The 15,509-nt window shown below is 35.7% G+C and overlaps 1 protein-coding gene across 2 annotated transcripts in view; it reads left to right on the top strand.

Annotated features, from left to right (window-relative positions):
• PHTF2 (putative homeodomain transcription factor 2) overlaps positions 1-15,162 on the top strand; it is a 63,263-nt gene extending 48,101 nt beyond the window's left edge. For both annotated transcript variants that reach the window (XM_068189606.1, XM_068189605.1), the window contains 8 exons: positions 1,176-1,304; positions 2,499-2,771; positions 3,936-4,067; positions 4,997-5,083; positions 6,118-6,273; positions 9,497-9,592; positions 11,966-12,091; positions 12,840-15,162. In XM_068189606.1, coding sequence (XP_068045707.1) covers positions 1,176-1,304; positions 2,499-2,771; positions 3,936-4,067; positions 4,997-5,083; positions 6,118-6,273; positions 9,497-9,592; positions 11,966-12,091; positions 12,840-12,860 — 1,020 coding nt within the window. In that variant the 3' untranslated portion in view covers positions 12,861-15,162. The remainder of the gene's footprint in view (positions 1-1,175; positions 1,305-2,498; positions 2,772-3,935; positions 4,068-4,996; positions 5,084-6,117; positions 6,274-9,496; positions 9,593-11,965; positions 12,092-12,839) is intronic.
• Positions 15,163-15,509: the final 347 nt, after the last annotated feature.

Raw genomic sequence — 15,509 nt, 5'->3', positions numbered from 1 at the left:
GAGAATTTTTCTATTTGATTGCAGATTGTAAGTTTTTGAGTTTCAGCTCCTGGTGTTGATACTCCCTCTAGAGGGAGAGCTTGGAAAACTGTGGTTAAGAAAAATCTGCAATAAATATTTACATTATTTTAATATTATAAATAATTTCTTCTTCACCCAGTGGAAATAAGGGAGATAACTGAGTACTCTGCAGATTACAAATATTTCAGATCAATACTTACAAAGCAAGCAATAAAATGAAAAGAAAGCTTTCCTTGCAATCAATGATAATTAATACCTAGAAATAATAGCATGCCCTTGCCCCTGCCAGCACCACCACTTCCAGCAGTTTGATGCACATAGTGCCAGGTGGCTAAAGCTGAAAGAAATTTTAATCTCTTGAATGGGAGAGGAGGGAGACAGGGCTGAGGAAAATCAAGAAATGGCCACAGCAGTACTTGTCACCTCAACCTTTTTTCTATATCCCTTAGTTCTCACTTGGCTCTGTGGTTTGAAAGAAAGGTCCCTGAGCCCTAAGTGCATTCAGAAGATTAACCTGGGATTGCTTGGCTGTAGGAGCTGCCTGTATTGATTAGACACCTCCTGCTTTCTGAGTCTGGCCAGATAGAGTGTGCACGGAGGGGGTCTTTATGCATAACAAGGATTTTGAAGTCATTAAGAGCAAATTAAAAAAAAAACATGTTTCCCTTAGACTTAACCTGAGAAGAGTGCTTTTCAGAATGTTAGCGGTAAATAAATAAAATAAATTCATTAAATGTGTCAGAATTAAAAATGACTTATAACTAGAACTTTGTTTTCACATTTCTCTCTTCCTTGATATGTTTGAGTGAAAAAGAAGCCAATAAATCCTTAATCCCATTAACTTGTCCCTATTAGGAAATGGAGTATAGAGAAGGGGAGATTTTTGTTCTCACAGCTATTTCTTTGAAAAGAAGGGGAGAATTTTGAGGAATGAGGTTAATGTATTGTAGAAGTAAATGCTGTATAGGAATATTTGTGTCTAAAGTGTTTTGAGGTAGTTTTTTTTTGTTTGTTTGGGGTTTTTTTTTTTTTTGTGTGTGTTTTTTGGTTGCTTTTTTTTTGGGAGGGGGTTTGTTAGTATATTGGTGACAAAGGCATATTGACATAAAAATGCATTCTTACTTCTGATGGAAGATATTCTTTGTCTTTCTCAGAGTCATTTGCCTTGGATCCACAGTTTGAATCCAGGACTAGAAAAAATAAGTGCAATTGTATGGGAGGGTAATGACTGCAAGAAAGCAGATATGTCTGTGCTTGAAATCAGTGGTATGATAATGAACAGAGTAAGTATTTGTTGTATTTTATGCAAATGTTATATTTAGAAGTGTAAGCACTACCAAGCTTGGTTTATGGGTTTTTTTGTTGTTGTTGTTTGGTTGGGTTTTTTGGTGGTTGGTTGGTTGCTTGTGGGTTTTTAAATTTGTTTGTTTTATTGTTTGTGTTATTGTTTAAGTATCTGTTATTCACATTATTGTTCTATGGCTTACATCACTCTGATTTACTTGTTACTGCTAGATTAAAGAGCCTAGGAGATCTTCAGTGTTAGGACAATAAAAGGTGTTTGCTTTGTTAGGTGCTCACATAGCCAACCTCAGTTTTATGGATACATGTTGTGAATAATCAAGTTTATCTCCTTGATTTCAATGAACAAGTAATATATTGGGTTAGGAATGTACAGATCAGAACGGGATGCTAAAGTTAGGGCTGGAAAAGAAAGCTTTTCTCTTTAGGAAGCAAACCTCTCAAAGGGTGAGTGGGATGTTCTCACTAGTCCTCCCTTCTTTTTCCTAGTCCTCCTCTTCAGGAAACAGTTGGAAATGCATTTAATCGATGTGATCTTTTTCAGAATAGTCAACATGGATATTTTGTAGAGTTGCTCATAAAATCCAAGCATAGCCAAAGAAAACACTCACTAGTTCTGTCAAGTTGATACTCACTCTCTCCCACTTGTTAAAAAGCAACTTATACACAAACCTAGTTCTGATCTCTGCCTGACTCAGAGATTTTATAGGTTTGGATGCAAGACACGGCAGAAGGAAACTCAGCAAGCCATAGCCAGCACAACAGACCTTCAGTCCTGTCTGCACTATAGACACTTTGATTCCACTAGAAAGGATGCAACCCAAACCAAACAGAAACATACAGGGGCGACATACAGGATTGAAGCCCAGTCTAATTGGCCTACTTGGCTAATTCAGCATTCAGTGTATTAATGCAGGAATATGCACTGGAGTTTAACTGCAGTGTTTTATTGATGGGTTTTTTAATTATTTGGTTCCTGTGCATTAAGGGCTCTTTAAGGATTTCCTGGTTTTTAAATAATAAAATGGGATGATGATTGGTTGAAGTTTTCCTACAATTTACCAGATAATAAAGTGTTCTTTGTGATAAATTGAAAACATTGATATTTTGTTTATTGAATTAATGACAAAATCATTCCAAAATTAAATACATACCTTGTTTTCTTTTGTTTTTAGGTGAACAGCTATATACCAGGAATTGGCTATCAGATTTTTGGAAATGTCATATCTTTAATCTTGGGTTTAATGCCCTTTGCCTTTCGACTTTTCCAAGCTAAAGATTTAGAACAACTAGCTGCACATTCTGCCACTGAGCTTTGCATGACTGCATTTGGATCCGATGGAGATGTTCTGGTTCTCTCAATGGTTATTATAAGTTTTGTGGTCCGGGTGTCTCTGGTGTGGATTTTCTTTTTTCTGCTCTGTGTAGCAGAGAGAACATATAAACAGGTATGAACAGCAAACCAAGAGACTTCATCTGAAGCAAACCAGGGTTTAATGTTTGCATTTTTTGACTTTGTGGCTATTTTAAACTTGTTCTCTTCAGCACACTGAGTCATAGATCAGTGATGACAAGCACTTCAGTGGGCTTGCCATTCAGGAGATGACTCAGTTCCACTGGACTGAAGTCTCTGAAGCTAAAAGGTTTTTTTTTGGTGGTGTTTTTATTTTCTTGGAGAGAATTTCTGGGGGAAAACTGGCTCAGTGCATTAACCCAATGCTTAGTCATGTCCCAGTTTGTTTCAGATTTCCACAAGGATAAGTAGTTTGAGGAACAGAGCACTATAAATTTCCAGTGTGTTTTATTCAAAACCTTCAGTTTGATTAATAGAATCATAGAATGGTTTGGGTTGGAAGGGACCTTAAAGATCATCCAGTTCCAACCCCTCTGCCATGGGCAGGGACACCTTCCATTAGACTAGGTTGCTCAGAGCCCCATCCAACCTTGTCTTGGACACTTTCAGGGATGGGACATTCACAGTGGTTCTGTCCATCCTTGGCCAAGGCCCTGTGTGCTTTGTTGTTAGATCAGTTCTGTAGCTGGAGATGGTGAGAGCTGCTCTCTGAAGTACTACTCCATTGCTTGTTATTGTAATTGAAACTTCAGAGAGCAACCTTACTAGCTGCAGCCTATAAATACTTACTGGTCTGCAAAAGAAACATTTTTATACTTTCTGTTCTCAAATTACAGTGGAAATATGTGATGTAATACAGTAGAATAGAATTAACCTGCTTCTAATAATGATTTCTATTGAAAGGAACTTCTGTGGTATAAGTGCTCTCTAATGCAAATGATTGGCAGGTTTGGATTATTTTTTCCCAGATTTTAATAACATAGCAGATACGTTGTCTAAAATTTGAAGAAAGGATCTCAAAGTGTAGCTAAATTTTGTTAATAATTGGAATGTGGAGACTTTTAAAATGTTTTTGTGTATTTCTTCTCTTTAATAATATGCTCCACTTCTGGTTTATAGTAGCATATTTTAATTTACACTGGTATGTTGTACTTTATGTTGTACTTTGCATTTATATTTAGTGAAGCCTTTTCTGTTATGTTTTTAGTACCTCTGAAAATCATTTAACAGCTAAGGTAATTTTTTTCCTTCTCTACAGAGGCTGCTTTTTGCTAAACTTTTTGGTCATCTAACATCTGCCAGAAGGGCAAGAAAATCGGAGGTACCTCACTTTCGCTTGAAGAAAGTGCAGAATATAAAAATGTGGCTTTCTCTCAGGTCCTATCTAAAGGTAAAATAATGTATATTTTTGCTTTAATAAGATTTTAACACAATAAATTTTAAACATCTTGTTTATGTTCTAACATAAAATATCTCCTATGCTGCTGATGGAAGTTTGGTGTTGTAGACTGTTTCCTCCTGTACACTTACTATTGGTGCATATGTCCCATTTTTGTGACTCTGGGCCAGTAGTGCCTTCAGGCAAACAGATCTTGAGAAAGTTAATGTGTGGTTTTCACCTTGTTTTAAAGCCTGAGTGTGTTTAGAGTCGAAGTCTTGACTTAGTAGTGCCAGCTGAAAAGTTGTGTGAGTATGTTGGGTAAAAGTGACCACTTATGTCAGTCTAATACTGACACTTCTTATTTTAAGAGTCTCATCAGTTGGTGCCATTAACACAAGGAATTTATAAAACAAGACAGTTCTTGTGTATTTTTGCTGTGAGTGTACAGATGCCAGGTGAAGCTAGAAATTATGCCCAAGTATTATCTGTAAGACATTCTGATCCCTGAAATCTCCTATAACTAGTTTTTACAAGAAAAATATTAGTGAAAACATAAAGGAATTATGGTGTAGAAGCTGGAGAGGGTGGAAAGCAGGAAGTATAAGCAAACAAAATTTAATGTGGTGCTGGTGGGATGAAAGGAAGATAACATCACTTTGATAATAGAATTTAGTTGGGGTGTTCTAAATTTCTGCATATGGTAGCACCTTGGTGGAATGTCTTCCCTTCTTTCCTTGCAACCACACTTGTATATTCCACCTTTTCCTGTGCCACCGAGAATGTTTGTATAATATTGTGGCTAACAAAAAAAGTGGTCAGAGGCAGGTGTGTAGGGAACTGACTCAAATGAGAAATAACCAGTGGAGAACAGTGTGGTTCTGACTGCTTGTGCTGATTGGGTGGGGTTTCACTCACATGTGCATATCGTGTATTTTCAGCGTCGTGGTCCTCAGCGCTCAGTGGATGTGATAGTTTCATCTGCCTTCCTACTGACTATCTCAGTTGTGTTTATCTGTTGTGCACAGGTGAGGAAACTTGTAGAGAAACAGCCCTGACTTAAATAGTTTTGAAAACAGTTTTGAGTGCCTTTTGCGTGGTGATTTAGTGAGTTGAAAGATCCCAGTGAAAAACCAGTAATAGCTGTTAGAGCTTTTTGGAATATAGTTCCATTTTGTATCATCATTTCAACTACTTTAGAATATTTTTCTGTAATAACAAAAGAAAATTCTGTTGCAACAAATTAGAGGGCTAGGCAATCATCAGTGGTATGGAGTCTAATGAGGGCAAGTGGTGGATTCTGCACCTGGGACGTGAGTCTTGGGGGTGTCCTGTGCAGGATCAGGAGGAGCTGGCTCAATCAGTGATCCTTGTGTATCCCTGCTAGCTCAAGATATTCTGTGATATCACTGTTATATTTTAAATCTGTGTCCTCCTTCATTTTTCATTGTGGTTTTTTTTTCCTTCATTTTGCATCAAAATACACTTCTGCAAAGGCAGTTGATACTGACCTTGGTTGATGCTTTTCTGAAAAACAGGCTTGTTGGCTATATTTGCCTGCCCTCTAGTGGAAAATCTTTTAGTAAGCAAATCTATGTTTAAAGAAGATTTCTGTTGCTTAGGATTTGTCTTTGAACTTCTGTTTCAAAATACAGAGGATCTTTTGAATGGCTTCTGGTTGTGTTTTCTTTACAATTTCTAATTATCTCTATTGTGTTTGCCTGCTAGCTAGCTATAAGTATTTTATTAAGAATGTAATTTACATAAAACTTAGTACCTGTGAGGGTGTATTTCTTTTTTTAACCCACGTAGTGCCTTTGCAAGTCTGAACAGGAGTTAAAAATTCTCTTAGAGTGTATTTTTTTATCTTTTCACAGACCTCATATCTCTGATACAGTGTTGGTTTAAAAGTATGAGTTAAATTTTATAGGCCTAAAAACCTTCCATATATTTATTACTGGGATATATTTCTTGGAGTTGTGGAGATACGTAACTATTTTCTTGTATCGTAATGTAATTATTTCAAATTAAATTTTGATTTCTTTTCTCCTTTTTTTTCCAGCTACTTCACATGCATGAGATTTTCCGTGATTGTCACTACAACTGGGAACTCGTAATTTGGTGCATTTCTCTAACTGTTTTTCTCTTAAGATTTGTTACTCTTGGATCTGAAACAAGTAAAAAGTACAGCAATACCTCAATATTACTTACTGAGCAGGTGAGAATTTGTACAGACCTATATTTTTGTATCTAAACAACTCATTCATCTGGTAGGTCTCAGGCCTTGTAGATTTATTAAAATAGTTTGGATTGGAGAGTTAATTATGGGGAAGTGAAGCAACTTTGCAACCCAAAGTTCAATTTCTGAGATAAATGTTTGACTTTATTCCAACTTCTGTTTAAGTGAGTGAACTTAGCGGTACCATCTCCTTTGATATAATTTAACATCTAACAGAACACAAACATAAAAAATAGTTTTTAAATATGAAAAAAACCCTGGAATCTCGATGTTGGATGGGTGAGTAAAAGATCTGAAGACAAACTTAACCCTCTATAACGTGAGTTGCTGTTTCTAGTCCAATAGCTTAGGACTGCTAGGTTGCAGGGATTACATATAGCCTCTTCTAGACTCCTTGGAAATCCCTTTTTCAAGCTTGTTGTTTTTCAAGCTTTTCTTTGGGTCTGCGTGTGTTTCTTCTCAGGAATGTTCTGGTTGGTGTTTGTACTTCAAACTTTTCTCTCTGCTCTGCCTGGCACTGCTGATAGTTTTCCAAGCTAAGCATGTTCAGTTAGTGTTAGGTTAGAAAGAAATCTCTTTCTTCTGAAGTTTCACATTGGTACAAAACAACCCTTTCAGGGCAAGGTAAATAGGCAGTTTCAGAAACTTTCACAGGTTTCCTACAGAAAATGTGTTAAAATAGGAGAATAAAATCTTCCACACTGTGTCCCAAAGTCAGGATGTGAGGCTTGTGACAGATGATATAAATGGGTCACTCTGCCTTTACTAAAGATAAGGTTGGACACTCAGAAACCTGACTGTCCCTCTGCCTTGTCCTGAATGAGATATTCTGCACCAGTCTGAAAACTCTGAGTTCTTGAGCCTGGAGAGTTTTCCATTGTTCTGTTGATCCTCAGAGCTGAATGCCCCAGTGAAGTTTGTCTGCATTTTCAGGAATGAAAATAGAGGGAAGTGTTTGGGATAAAGATTGGAAAAAAATGCAAAGAGCAAGGGGAGAGAGATTGTCAAGCCTTTATTTAACTTTCATTGGTTTCTGTACTCTGCTCTTCCTGGGAGTGAGTGTTTGAACATTTTAATCTAGCACAGATATTGAAAGAAAGACTTTCTGTATGTCCTCAGAACTTAAAGAAGTATTATGTGATCAGACACTTATCTTTGTATTGAATGCAGCTTATCCTGTTACAAGTTTTTTTCCTCAAAAATGCCTGAGAGCTTTATGAAATGAAAACCAAAATAGAATTCACAATTGTTTCTCAGAAAACAGTTCACCCTGTGTAGGACTCACTTTAGATTGGTTTCATTTGCTTGAGCTGAGTACTACAGCATAATTAGTGTTCTTGAGACAGACTCATGGAAGTCTAACATTTTGGCTTTTCAAGGAAGGTCAAGCCCTTTGAAATATTGACTGACATTCTATCTAAAAAAGCACATCTGATCCACTGTCCTGGAAAATGGCACACTACAGTTATTAGGCTTTCTGGGAAAAGAACAAAGCTGTAAACAAACAGGAAAGTACAACAACAATAACAAAAAAAAAAAGATAAATGAGTCTCCACTCCCAGATGCAATTTAAATGCTCCACAGATAAGATGAAATTGAAAATTCTGCTTCTACCAGGAAAGTTCCAGGCACTTCTTTGTGCTTTATATTCTACCTTTGAAATTTCATGATTAGGAGTCATGATGGGAAACTAAAAGGGATTTTTTTGATTTTATGCTGTTTGGTTGTAATTTTTCAGGTCCTTCTGAAAGTGTTTTTTATTGGTCTTGTAAATCCATGAGCAGAACAGAATGTATGGTCTGACCATAGTTGTCCAAGTGCTAGTTTTGAATCTCAAAATAGGCATGGTAGATGACTGTGCAGACACACTCCTCCTGATGCCTGATTGTTATTGAAATTTAAGGAATCATAATAGCTCTTAAAAGAGATCTTTGTATCTTCCTATGGTTTTCAGAGTTGCTAATTAGAGCCCTTATTTTTTGTTTAGTCCTACTTATAAGTCTTGCATTGTTGAAATCAATAGTTTTATCTTTAAAGATTGGAATCTCTTTGGCTCTGAAAGCATAATTTTAATGTACAATGCAATAATAATAGTTCAGGAGCTTAATATGCCTTGGAATATATTAGGCATAGATTTTGGTTTGTAACCTGTGTAAGAAACTTAGAGTGGTGTTTTTAGGGAGATCTGATAATCAATTACTTGTTTTTATTGTCTGTGGCCCTTATTTCAATAACCACCATACAACGAGGTGGTGAAATATATCATAGCATCATATAGCATCACTTCCTTTCTATAGTCAGGTAAGTGTCATCTGAAGGACTACTTCAGCACATTGCTAAAGTGTTCACTTTTTATTTTGAAGGTTGTCACCTTAAAATAAAAAGTTAGTGGCTTTTCAAGACATTTTTTGCTTTGATTTGCTTTTGTTGTGCAATAGATAAGAAAAAAAAAACTAGCCTTTGTTTGATCTGGGATATCAAAGATAGGTTGTTTGAGAATGAAAACTGATGTTTCAAAATTGCTAAAAGGACAAAAGAGAGCCAGTTTGAACTCTTAACTTTCTCAGAAATAATGACCTAAAAACATCTACATCACAGAAGCATTGAAATGTTCAATATACTGTTCTCCTACAGCAATGAAGAGTTTAATAATTTTTCAAATATTTCAAGGCACTGGAAAGATTGATTTTTCTGCTCTCAAGGTGCTCATGAAGAACTAAATTACACTAGAATCTTTTAAAAGAAATTACACTTTAACAGAGTTATGGTTTTGCATTTCATCCTGTTCAATAACTTTTGAGGGTGTTAAGTCTTGTAAGGTCTGCACACTAGTATAAAATCTTTCTGGGGATGAATTGTCAAACCTCAGGCAACCATTGAATGAGGAAAAGAAGTTATGTAAACCCTACCCATGTTGGTTTTTTGTGCCTAATTTATAGATCATGATAAACTTTGGTGTAATAATAATGTCGAATGTAATTTCTTATATCATAAATAAGCATTGTATTTTCCTCTGGTGCTGAGCCAGTACTTGTTCTTGAATATTAAAAAGGAAACAAAAAGTTTGCTTGCTTGCAGAAATTCATTGCAGTTTTGTCATATGGCTGCTGAGGAATCACATTTTTGAAATATATTACAGTTCAAAATTAATTCCTTTAAATTCTGAGTAGGTGGTGATACTTCTGCTTTTGTTTTAAATCAGATAAACTTGTACTTGAAAATGGAGAAAAAGCCTAATAAGAAGGAGGAACTGACACTAGTGAACAATGTTTTAAAACTTGCTACTAAGTTATTGAAGGTAAGAATTAAAATGGAATTCCCATATTATAAAAAAGGAGTAGAATAGATTGGTTAAAGAGTCACTTGTGTGACTTCTGCAGGCAGTAGGGTGTACTTTGGTTTAAATTTGCCCCATACCTCTTCACAGGGATGCTGCTTGTTCGTACACTGCAGTCTGTTATGCTGCTATCATTGTGGATTGGAAATTATTATCACATCCAGGAAGTTTTATTCTTCTGCTGTATATTAGCAGTGTGAGAGAAGGTACTTCAGGGTGGTCAGGATGATGAATGCTTGGGAAATAAATGATGAAATTTTGTCTGTTTTGAGAGTCAGTACAGTGGTGATGTAAGACTTTGTGGCCTCACTCAACCACACATTTTGGTTGAATTTGGGTCCCTTAGCTTGTTGCTTCCCATGTGCCAGGGAGCAGCCCATAAAATGCAGTTAAAACTCTGCTTAATTTAGCCAGTCAGTAGCTGAGATCAGAGTATTTCTTCTAGTTAGATGAGTACTTCCTCCCACCAGCACACCTCGAGCAAGGTGTGTGTTGGTCCCCTCCTCTAAAAAGATATACAGCACTTTCCCTGAGGGAACTGATGGAGTCAGCAAGGACTCAGAGCTGACAAAGCACCTGCTTGAGAGTTGTGCTGCAGCAATAAGGAGAGCCTGACTAAATCAGTGACTGTCTCCTGGTGTAAGAGTAAGGGACTGCAAGGCTTTCAGGACCTGGTTGTGGAGCAAAGGAAAGGAAGTCTTCTCAGTGCATCAGGTGGTCAGAGGACACTCTGGATACAGAAGGGTTATCTGGATTCAAGGAGAGACTGGACAAGAACAGATGAAGCTCATCAGGTTAAGGATGAGCTCATCAGGAGCTAAAGTGTTTGTGTGCTGGGAGAATGTGGGTAGGTTGGATGCTGGTCCTGTCTTGGACTAAATTGCTTTCATTTTTTTCATGCTCTTCTCAGTGTTTCAAAAAAAGCTTTCATGTTTTCCTCTTACCAAAATTCACAGCCTTTTCCAGTGGGGAACTTAACTTCTGTGGCACAAATCCCAGACCCAGGCCATCATTTAGTTACTGTGAGAAGATACCAAAAAGTGAGATTTCCAAGCCACCTACTATGAGCTTTAAATAAATTCTTGGTAGTTAGTGATTAGTGCAATTACATAATTCATGTCCAGTAGCTGAATGGACTTAGGGTTTTTAAAGTTTGATTTTGGGTGGTTTTGGTCTTTAAACTTTTATAAAGACTAGATTCTGTTGAATATTACTGTTTTCTTACTCACAGAATTGGTAAGATGAATCCAGAATCTAAAACCTTTTTCCTTACAGAATTTCTCTGCTGTCCTTCTCAAAATCATGTCTTTTGTATCTTTTGTATTTGCAGCAGAGTTTTATAGAACATTACATCTAAACGAAAAGGTTGTTCATTCTTATTTCACCTTTTTGAAAGAAGAATCATACCTTTGAAATTTTTCATTTTTAAGAAAGGATTTATAAGGCCTTTTTCAAGGCCCAGGATGAAGAAAGGCAGGAGAGGGATGAAGATGAATTTAAAGCTGGAAAATATAAATTACCAAAGCAGTGATAGTTGCTAGACTTTGTATAATCCACTCTTATATTTTAAAACTCTTTTTTTCTTTACTTTATTTGACATATTTCTAGGTCAGAAAAGTTTGGATGACTATATTCACACACCAATAATTGAAAATCAGTGAAATAGCTTCTTTGTTACTTAGTTTTGTTACTTAGTTACTTAGTTACTTAGTGTTACTTAGTTTTTCTTTGTTACTTTAGTTTCTTAGTTTTGTTACAGATTAATTTGTTCCTTCCAATTAAAAAAAAGTAAAGTATTGGCAGTCTAATGATTATTTTCCTTTATCATCCTTTTCTGGCTATATTGATCAGTTGTTAGTTTCAAAATTAATGGAAAATGAAGGAAATTGCAATAGGAAAGATATTTTTGTTAATTTTCATAGTTGTGAGGTAATCTCCTGTCATGAAAAATCTTTCTTTTCTTATTTTTTGTGGTTCTGCTGCCTGTCAGTTCTTTTAACACTGAAGGTTATTTCTGAAAAATTGTAAGGAATTTGGAAATGATGGCACTTAGCTCTTTATTTTCTTGGCTTCATGAGCAGATTGGTAGGTACCGTACATGGGTAGCCTCCAATTTTTTGAAGAGTTATTTAGACAACAGCAGTAAACAGTCAGTTACTGTGATGGATATTTTCCTGCACATTGTATTCGACATGCAGAATAATAGGAGAATGTTTTGCTCCACTGGGACTTGAAGACTTCCTAAAGTATTTAATATTGCTCAATACATATGTGAACAAAAGCCCCTTTGTGTCATTTTTGGTTTTTAATGATGCTATTGTTTTGCCTTATTAGGAACTGGACAGTCCCTTTAGGTTATATGGGCTTACAATGAATCCACTGCTTTATAACATCACCCAAGTTGTCATCCTCTCAGCTGTTTCTGGTGTCATCAGTGACTTGCTTGGATTCAATCTAAAGGTAAATACTTGAGAAGCATCTTTTTTTCATCATAGATGGAACACATATTGAAGCATAGTTAATTCTTAACCAGGCTAACTAGAAGACTTATTGTTTGAAAACTGTTACTAAATTATTAAATTAAATCTATATCAGAAGAATAATGGTGTATTTGTTGGAGCAGCCCTTAAAACTCTTTCTTTCATTTTGTGGCTTTGTAATTTCATTTAGGACACTTAATTACAAGAATTCTTAGTTATAAGTACAGAAACATTTGTACACATAAATACAAGACCTTCCTTAACTTCATATCTCAAATTAGAATTCTCTCTTTAATTCCTCACTGTTGATTCTGTAGCTCTGTAAGGGAGGCAGACAGAGCAGGCTATCCTTGTCTTGCAGTGCAGAGAAGTATTGTAGTAAGAAAGGTAATGTTGTGACCAGTCCTACAGTGTTGGTTTGTCGTTGCTGTAGGACTGTCCCCTTAGATCCTTCTCTCAGGCCCACCCTGAACTGCAAACTCTGGAAACTATTTCAAGATTTAGGTTATGAGGCACAAGCTTGTAGTTGTCACAAAGCCCTTTATTGGCCATTAAATTTGCTTACATCTGCTGTCTTTTTCTTGTTAGAAATAAATGCATGTAAAATGTATTTTGTGTGTCATTAGAATATGGAGCAAATGCAGTAAGAAAAAATGTGGTGGTATTGCAGTTCTAGTAAACAGAAATAATTTGAGAATTAAGTTGATGTACTGCTCTAATTTTTCCAGCTCTGGAAGATCAAATCTTGACAGTATAGAAAGAAGATGAAATAACACAGTGTTACAGAAAAGGTCATTGGTGGACAAAACTGCCTCACAGCAGCCACTGAATCTGTATTTCAGAAGCTACAACCTCTTCAAGGAAGTAATTTGGAAAACGGAAGTGTTTACATCTGTCTTGTGCAATCTTTGTATTTATTTCATCTTCTCACTGGTTTATGTTTGTTTTAGTTGACATTTATGTTTTATTTTCAAATTACTTGCTTTGTTCTGGAAAGGGTCAGATTTAGGAAGGGTCAAAAACTGTGTCTGAGAGTTTGAAATCCTGAAATACGATCACACTAAATTGCTCTATCTGTTGTTAAAGCTAAGCCAATGCTGAACATTTTTAGTTACCAGTAACACTATATGGAAGTAATTTGATTTTTGATAGTGTGGTAAAATTGCTTAGAGTATTTCATTTGCACCAGTCATTTATGAGGACAATGTCAATAGATGCTTGGTTGCAATGGAAAAATGAGACATACTCAAAAAATAAAGTACTGACAGTACAGTATGACAGGTAGCAAAAATGTTTTATATTAGAAACAAGTGGGAATTTCTAATATTTTGAGTAATTCCAGGATCTAAACTCATATAGGCTGCAGTTTAAATATCCTGGGATATTAAAAAGGTATTATATAAGAAGTCAACAAGTGTTCTTTGTTAACACACTTATTAGAGCAATAATTGTAAATGGTTACCATGCTGTATGATATTTTGATAAAAATTAAATATTGTATTTATTTGAAATACTGGGCTGTTCTGTGCAGCTCTGACTGTGCATGTGCACTTTTTATTGTTACTTTTAATGAGAAACTTTATACATATAAATGTATATTAAGTGGGATATATTATGGTGAACTATGGAGCAGTATGTATTATATGTTGAAGTTGAATATTTAAACAAGCAAATTATTTACTGGTGAAAGGAATGCTTTGACTGACTGAGCAAAAGATAGATAGATGCTCTCCTCTTGTACACTATAGTATATGCCATTCATACCACATTGAAGTTTAAGAACAATTAAACACAAAGAACAAGTTGCTCTGGTGAGCAGCAGAGCTGCAAAGGCTGGTATTTGGCAGGTTTGTGTCTAGAAATAACTCCCATTCCTCCCCAGCAGGTGTCATTCCCATGTGCTTTCTGCTGGGATTTCTAACACCTCTCCCTCTGCCTCCCACAAGGACCAGTCATATTGACTCGTGGTTCTTCAGTGTGACAAAAATAATATGTCCATCCCAGTGAAATTGAATAACTGGTAACAAACTTTCCTTCTACAAATTATTTTGGGAGGACTAATACCACCAGGTGCAAGTATTCTTATATTTTGTACTGGCTTCATACTGAAAAGTGGCAAGTAATTGTTGAGAAGAGTCTGGATATTGCCCTATGTTTGCTAATCTTCAGAATCTTGCAAGATTGGAAGTATTGAGTCTTAAACTTATGTGGTATAAAAATATTTTTATATATAAAGCAACGCAAACAAGCATTTTGTATTTTATTTGCCTCTGTACTAATGTTTAATAATGACCAAAGTGCATTCTGGTTTTTGGAAGAATGTATTACTGGAGCTTTAAGAACATACTATATTTAATTTCTCATGTGAAAACTTCAGCTGCCTCTGATCTGTTTCTCCTTTCTCTGTTGTTTGACGTTGGGATTGTTTTTAAAAATTAAGTACATTTTATACACAGTTTTTTCCAAATTATGGTACAGACCTACACAGAACTTAATTTTGCACAAAATTATTAAAAAAAAAAAAAAAAAAGAACAGCAGGAGTTCTATGGGTGATAAAAGATAAGGCTGTTGCTTTTTACAGCCTGTCATTATTAACACCAAGAAGAAAACCATTCTTTAGTCTAGAGTGGAATTATTTTTAGAAATGTGAAATAGCAACTATATGGCTTTCATTACTTTAAAAAAAAAGGGTGAGAGGAAACACAGCAATTTGGGTTGAAGGTGAAATTAGTTTAACCATGTATACCTCAGCAACTAGCACTGTGCGGTTTGTTGCACTAACAAATGGCTTGGGGAAAGTAAAACATTTGTGAAATGAAATTAAAAATAATAAAAACCTTTATTTGTTACCCTTAGGTATATTCATTATGTTAAGAATTAGAGAGGTTTATTCTCCATCCCTCAATGTGGAAAGTCCAGTATAAGAATAGAGGCAAGTAGAAATATGGCAGATCTTGCGTGTTAACTGTTATTTTTTGCCACGTGTTTTGTAACTGAAAGTGTGATCAGGCTTGGAATAAAGCTTTCTATGGCTGATGGTAAAAAAAAAATGCAGTGAGCTATGTCTTTTTGTAACATCCAGCATATTTCTGTGTCTGCCTGTTTTGATTTAAATCCATATAGTCTATTTAAATTAAAGCACTTTTGGGAAAGAAACCTGCACACAGAATGCAAATGATATAGAATAACATGTAGAACCAGCCAAGTTAAAGTACAGGTGGAATGCAGAAAGATGCTTTAATGATTTGATTAGTTTTCCATGTTTCTTCTAGGAATGGGACATTTAAAACCCTTTGGGTAGCTACCAAATTTAGTAGTTTCCAAAAACTTCTCTGGATTACAAGTTTATTTCATTCCAGGTAATGCTTAAGGATCTTACTGGTTCAGATTTCAAAGG

Source organism: Anomalospiza imberbis, chromosome 5 (genome assembly GCF_031753505.1).
Source record: "Anomalospiza imberbis isolate Cuckoo-Finch-1a 21T00152 chromosome 5, ASM3175350v1, whole genome shotgun sequence".
Classification (NCBI taxonomy): domain Eukaryota; kingdom Metazoa; phylum Chordata; class Aves; order Passeriformes; family Viduidae; genus Anomalospiza; species Anomalospiza imberbis.
Note: the sequence above shows the minus strand (reverse complement) of the source record. Positions and strands in the feature narration are given on the sequence as shown.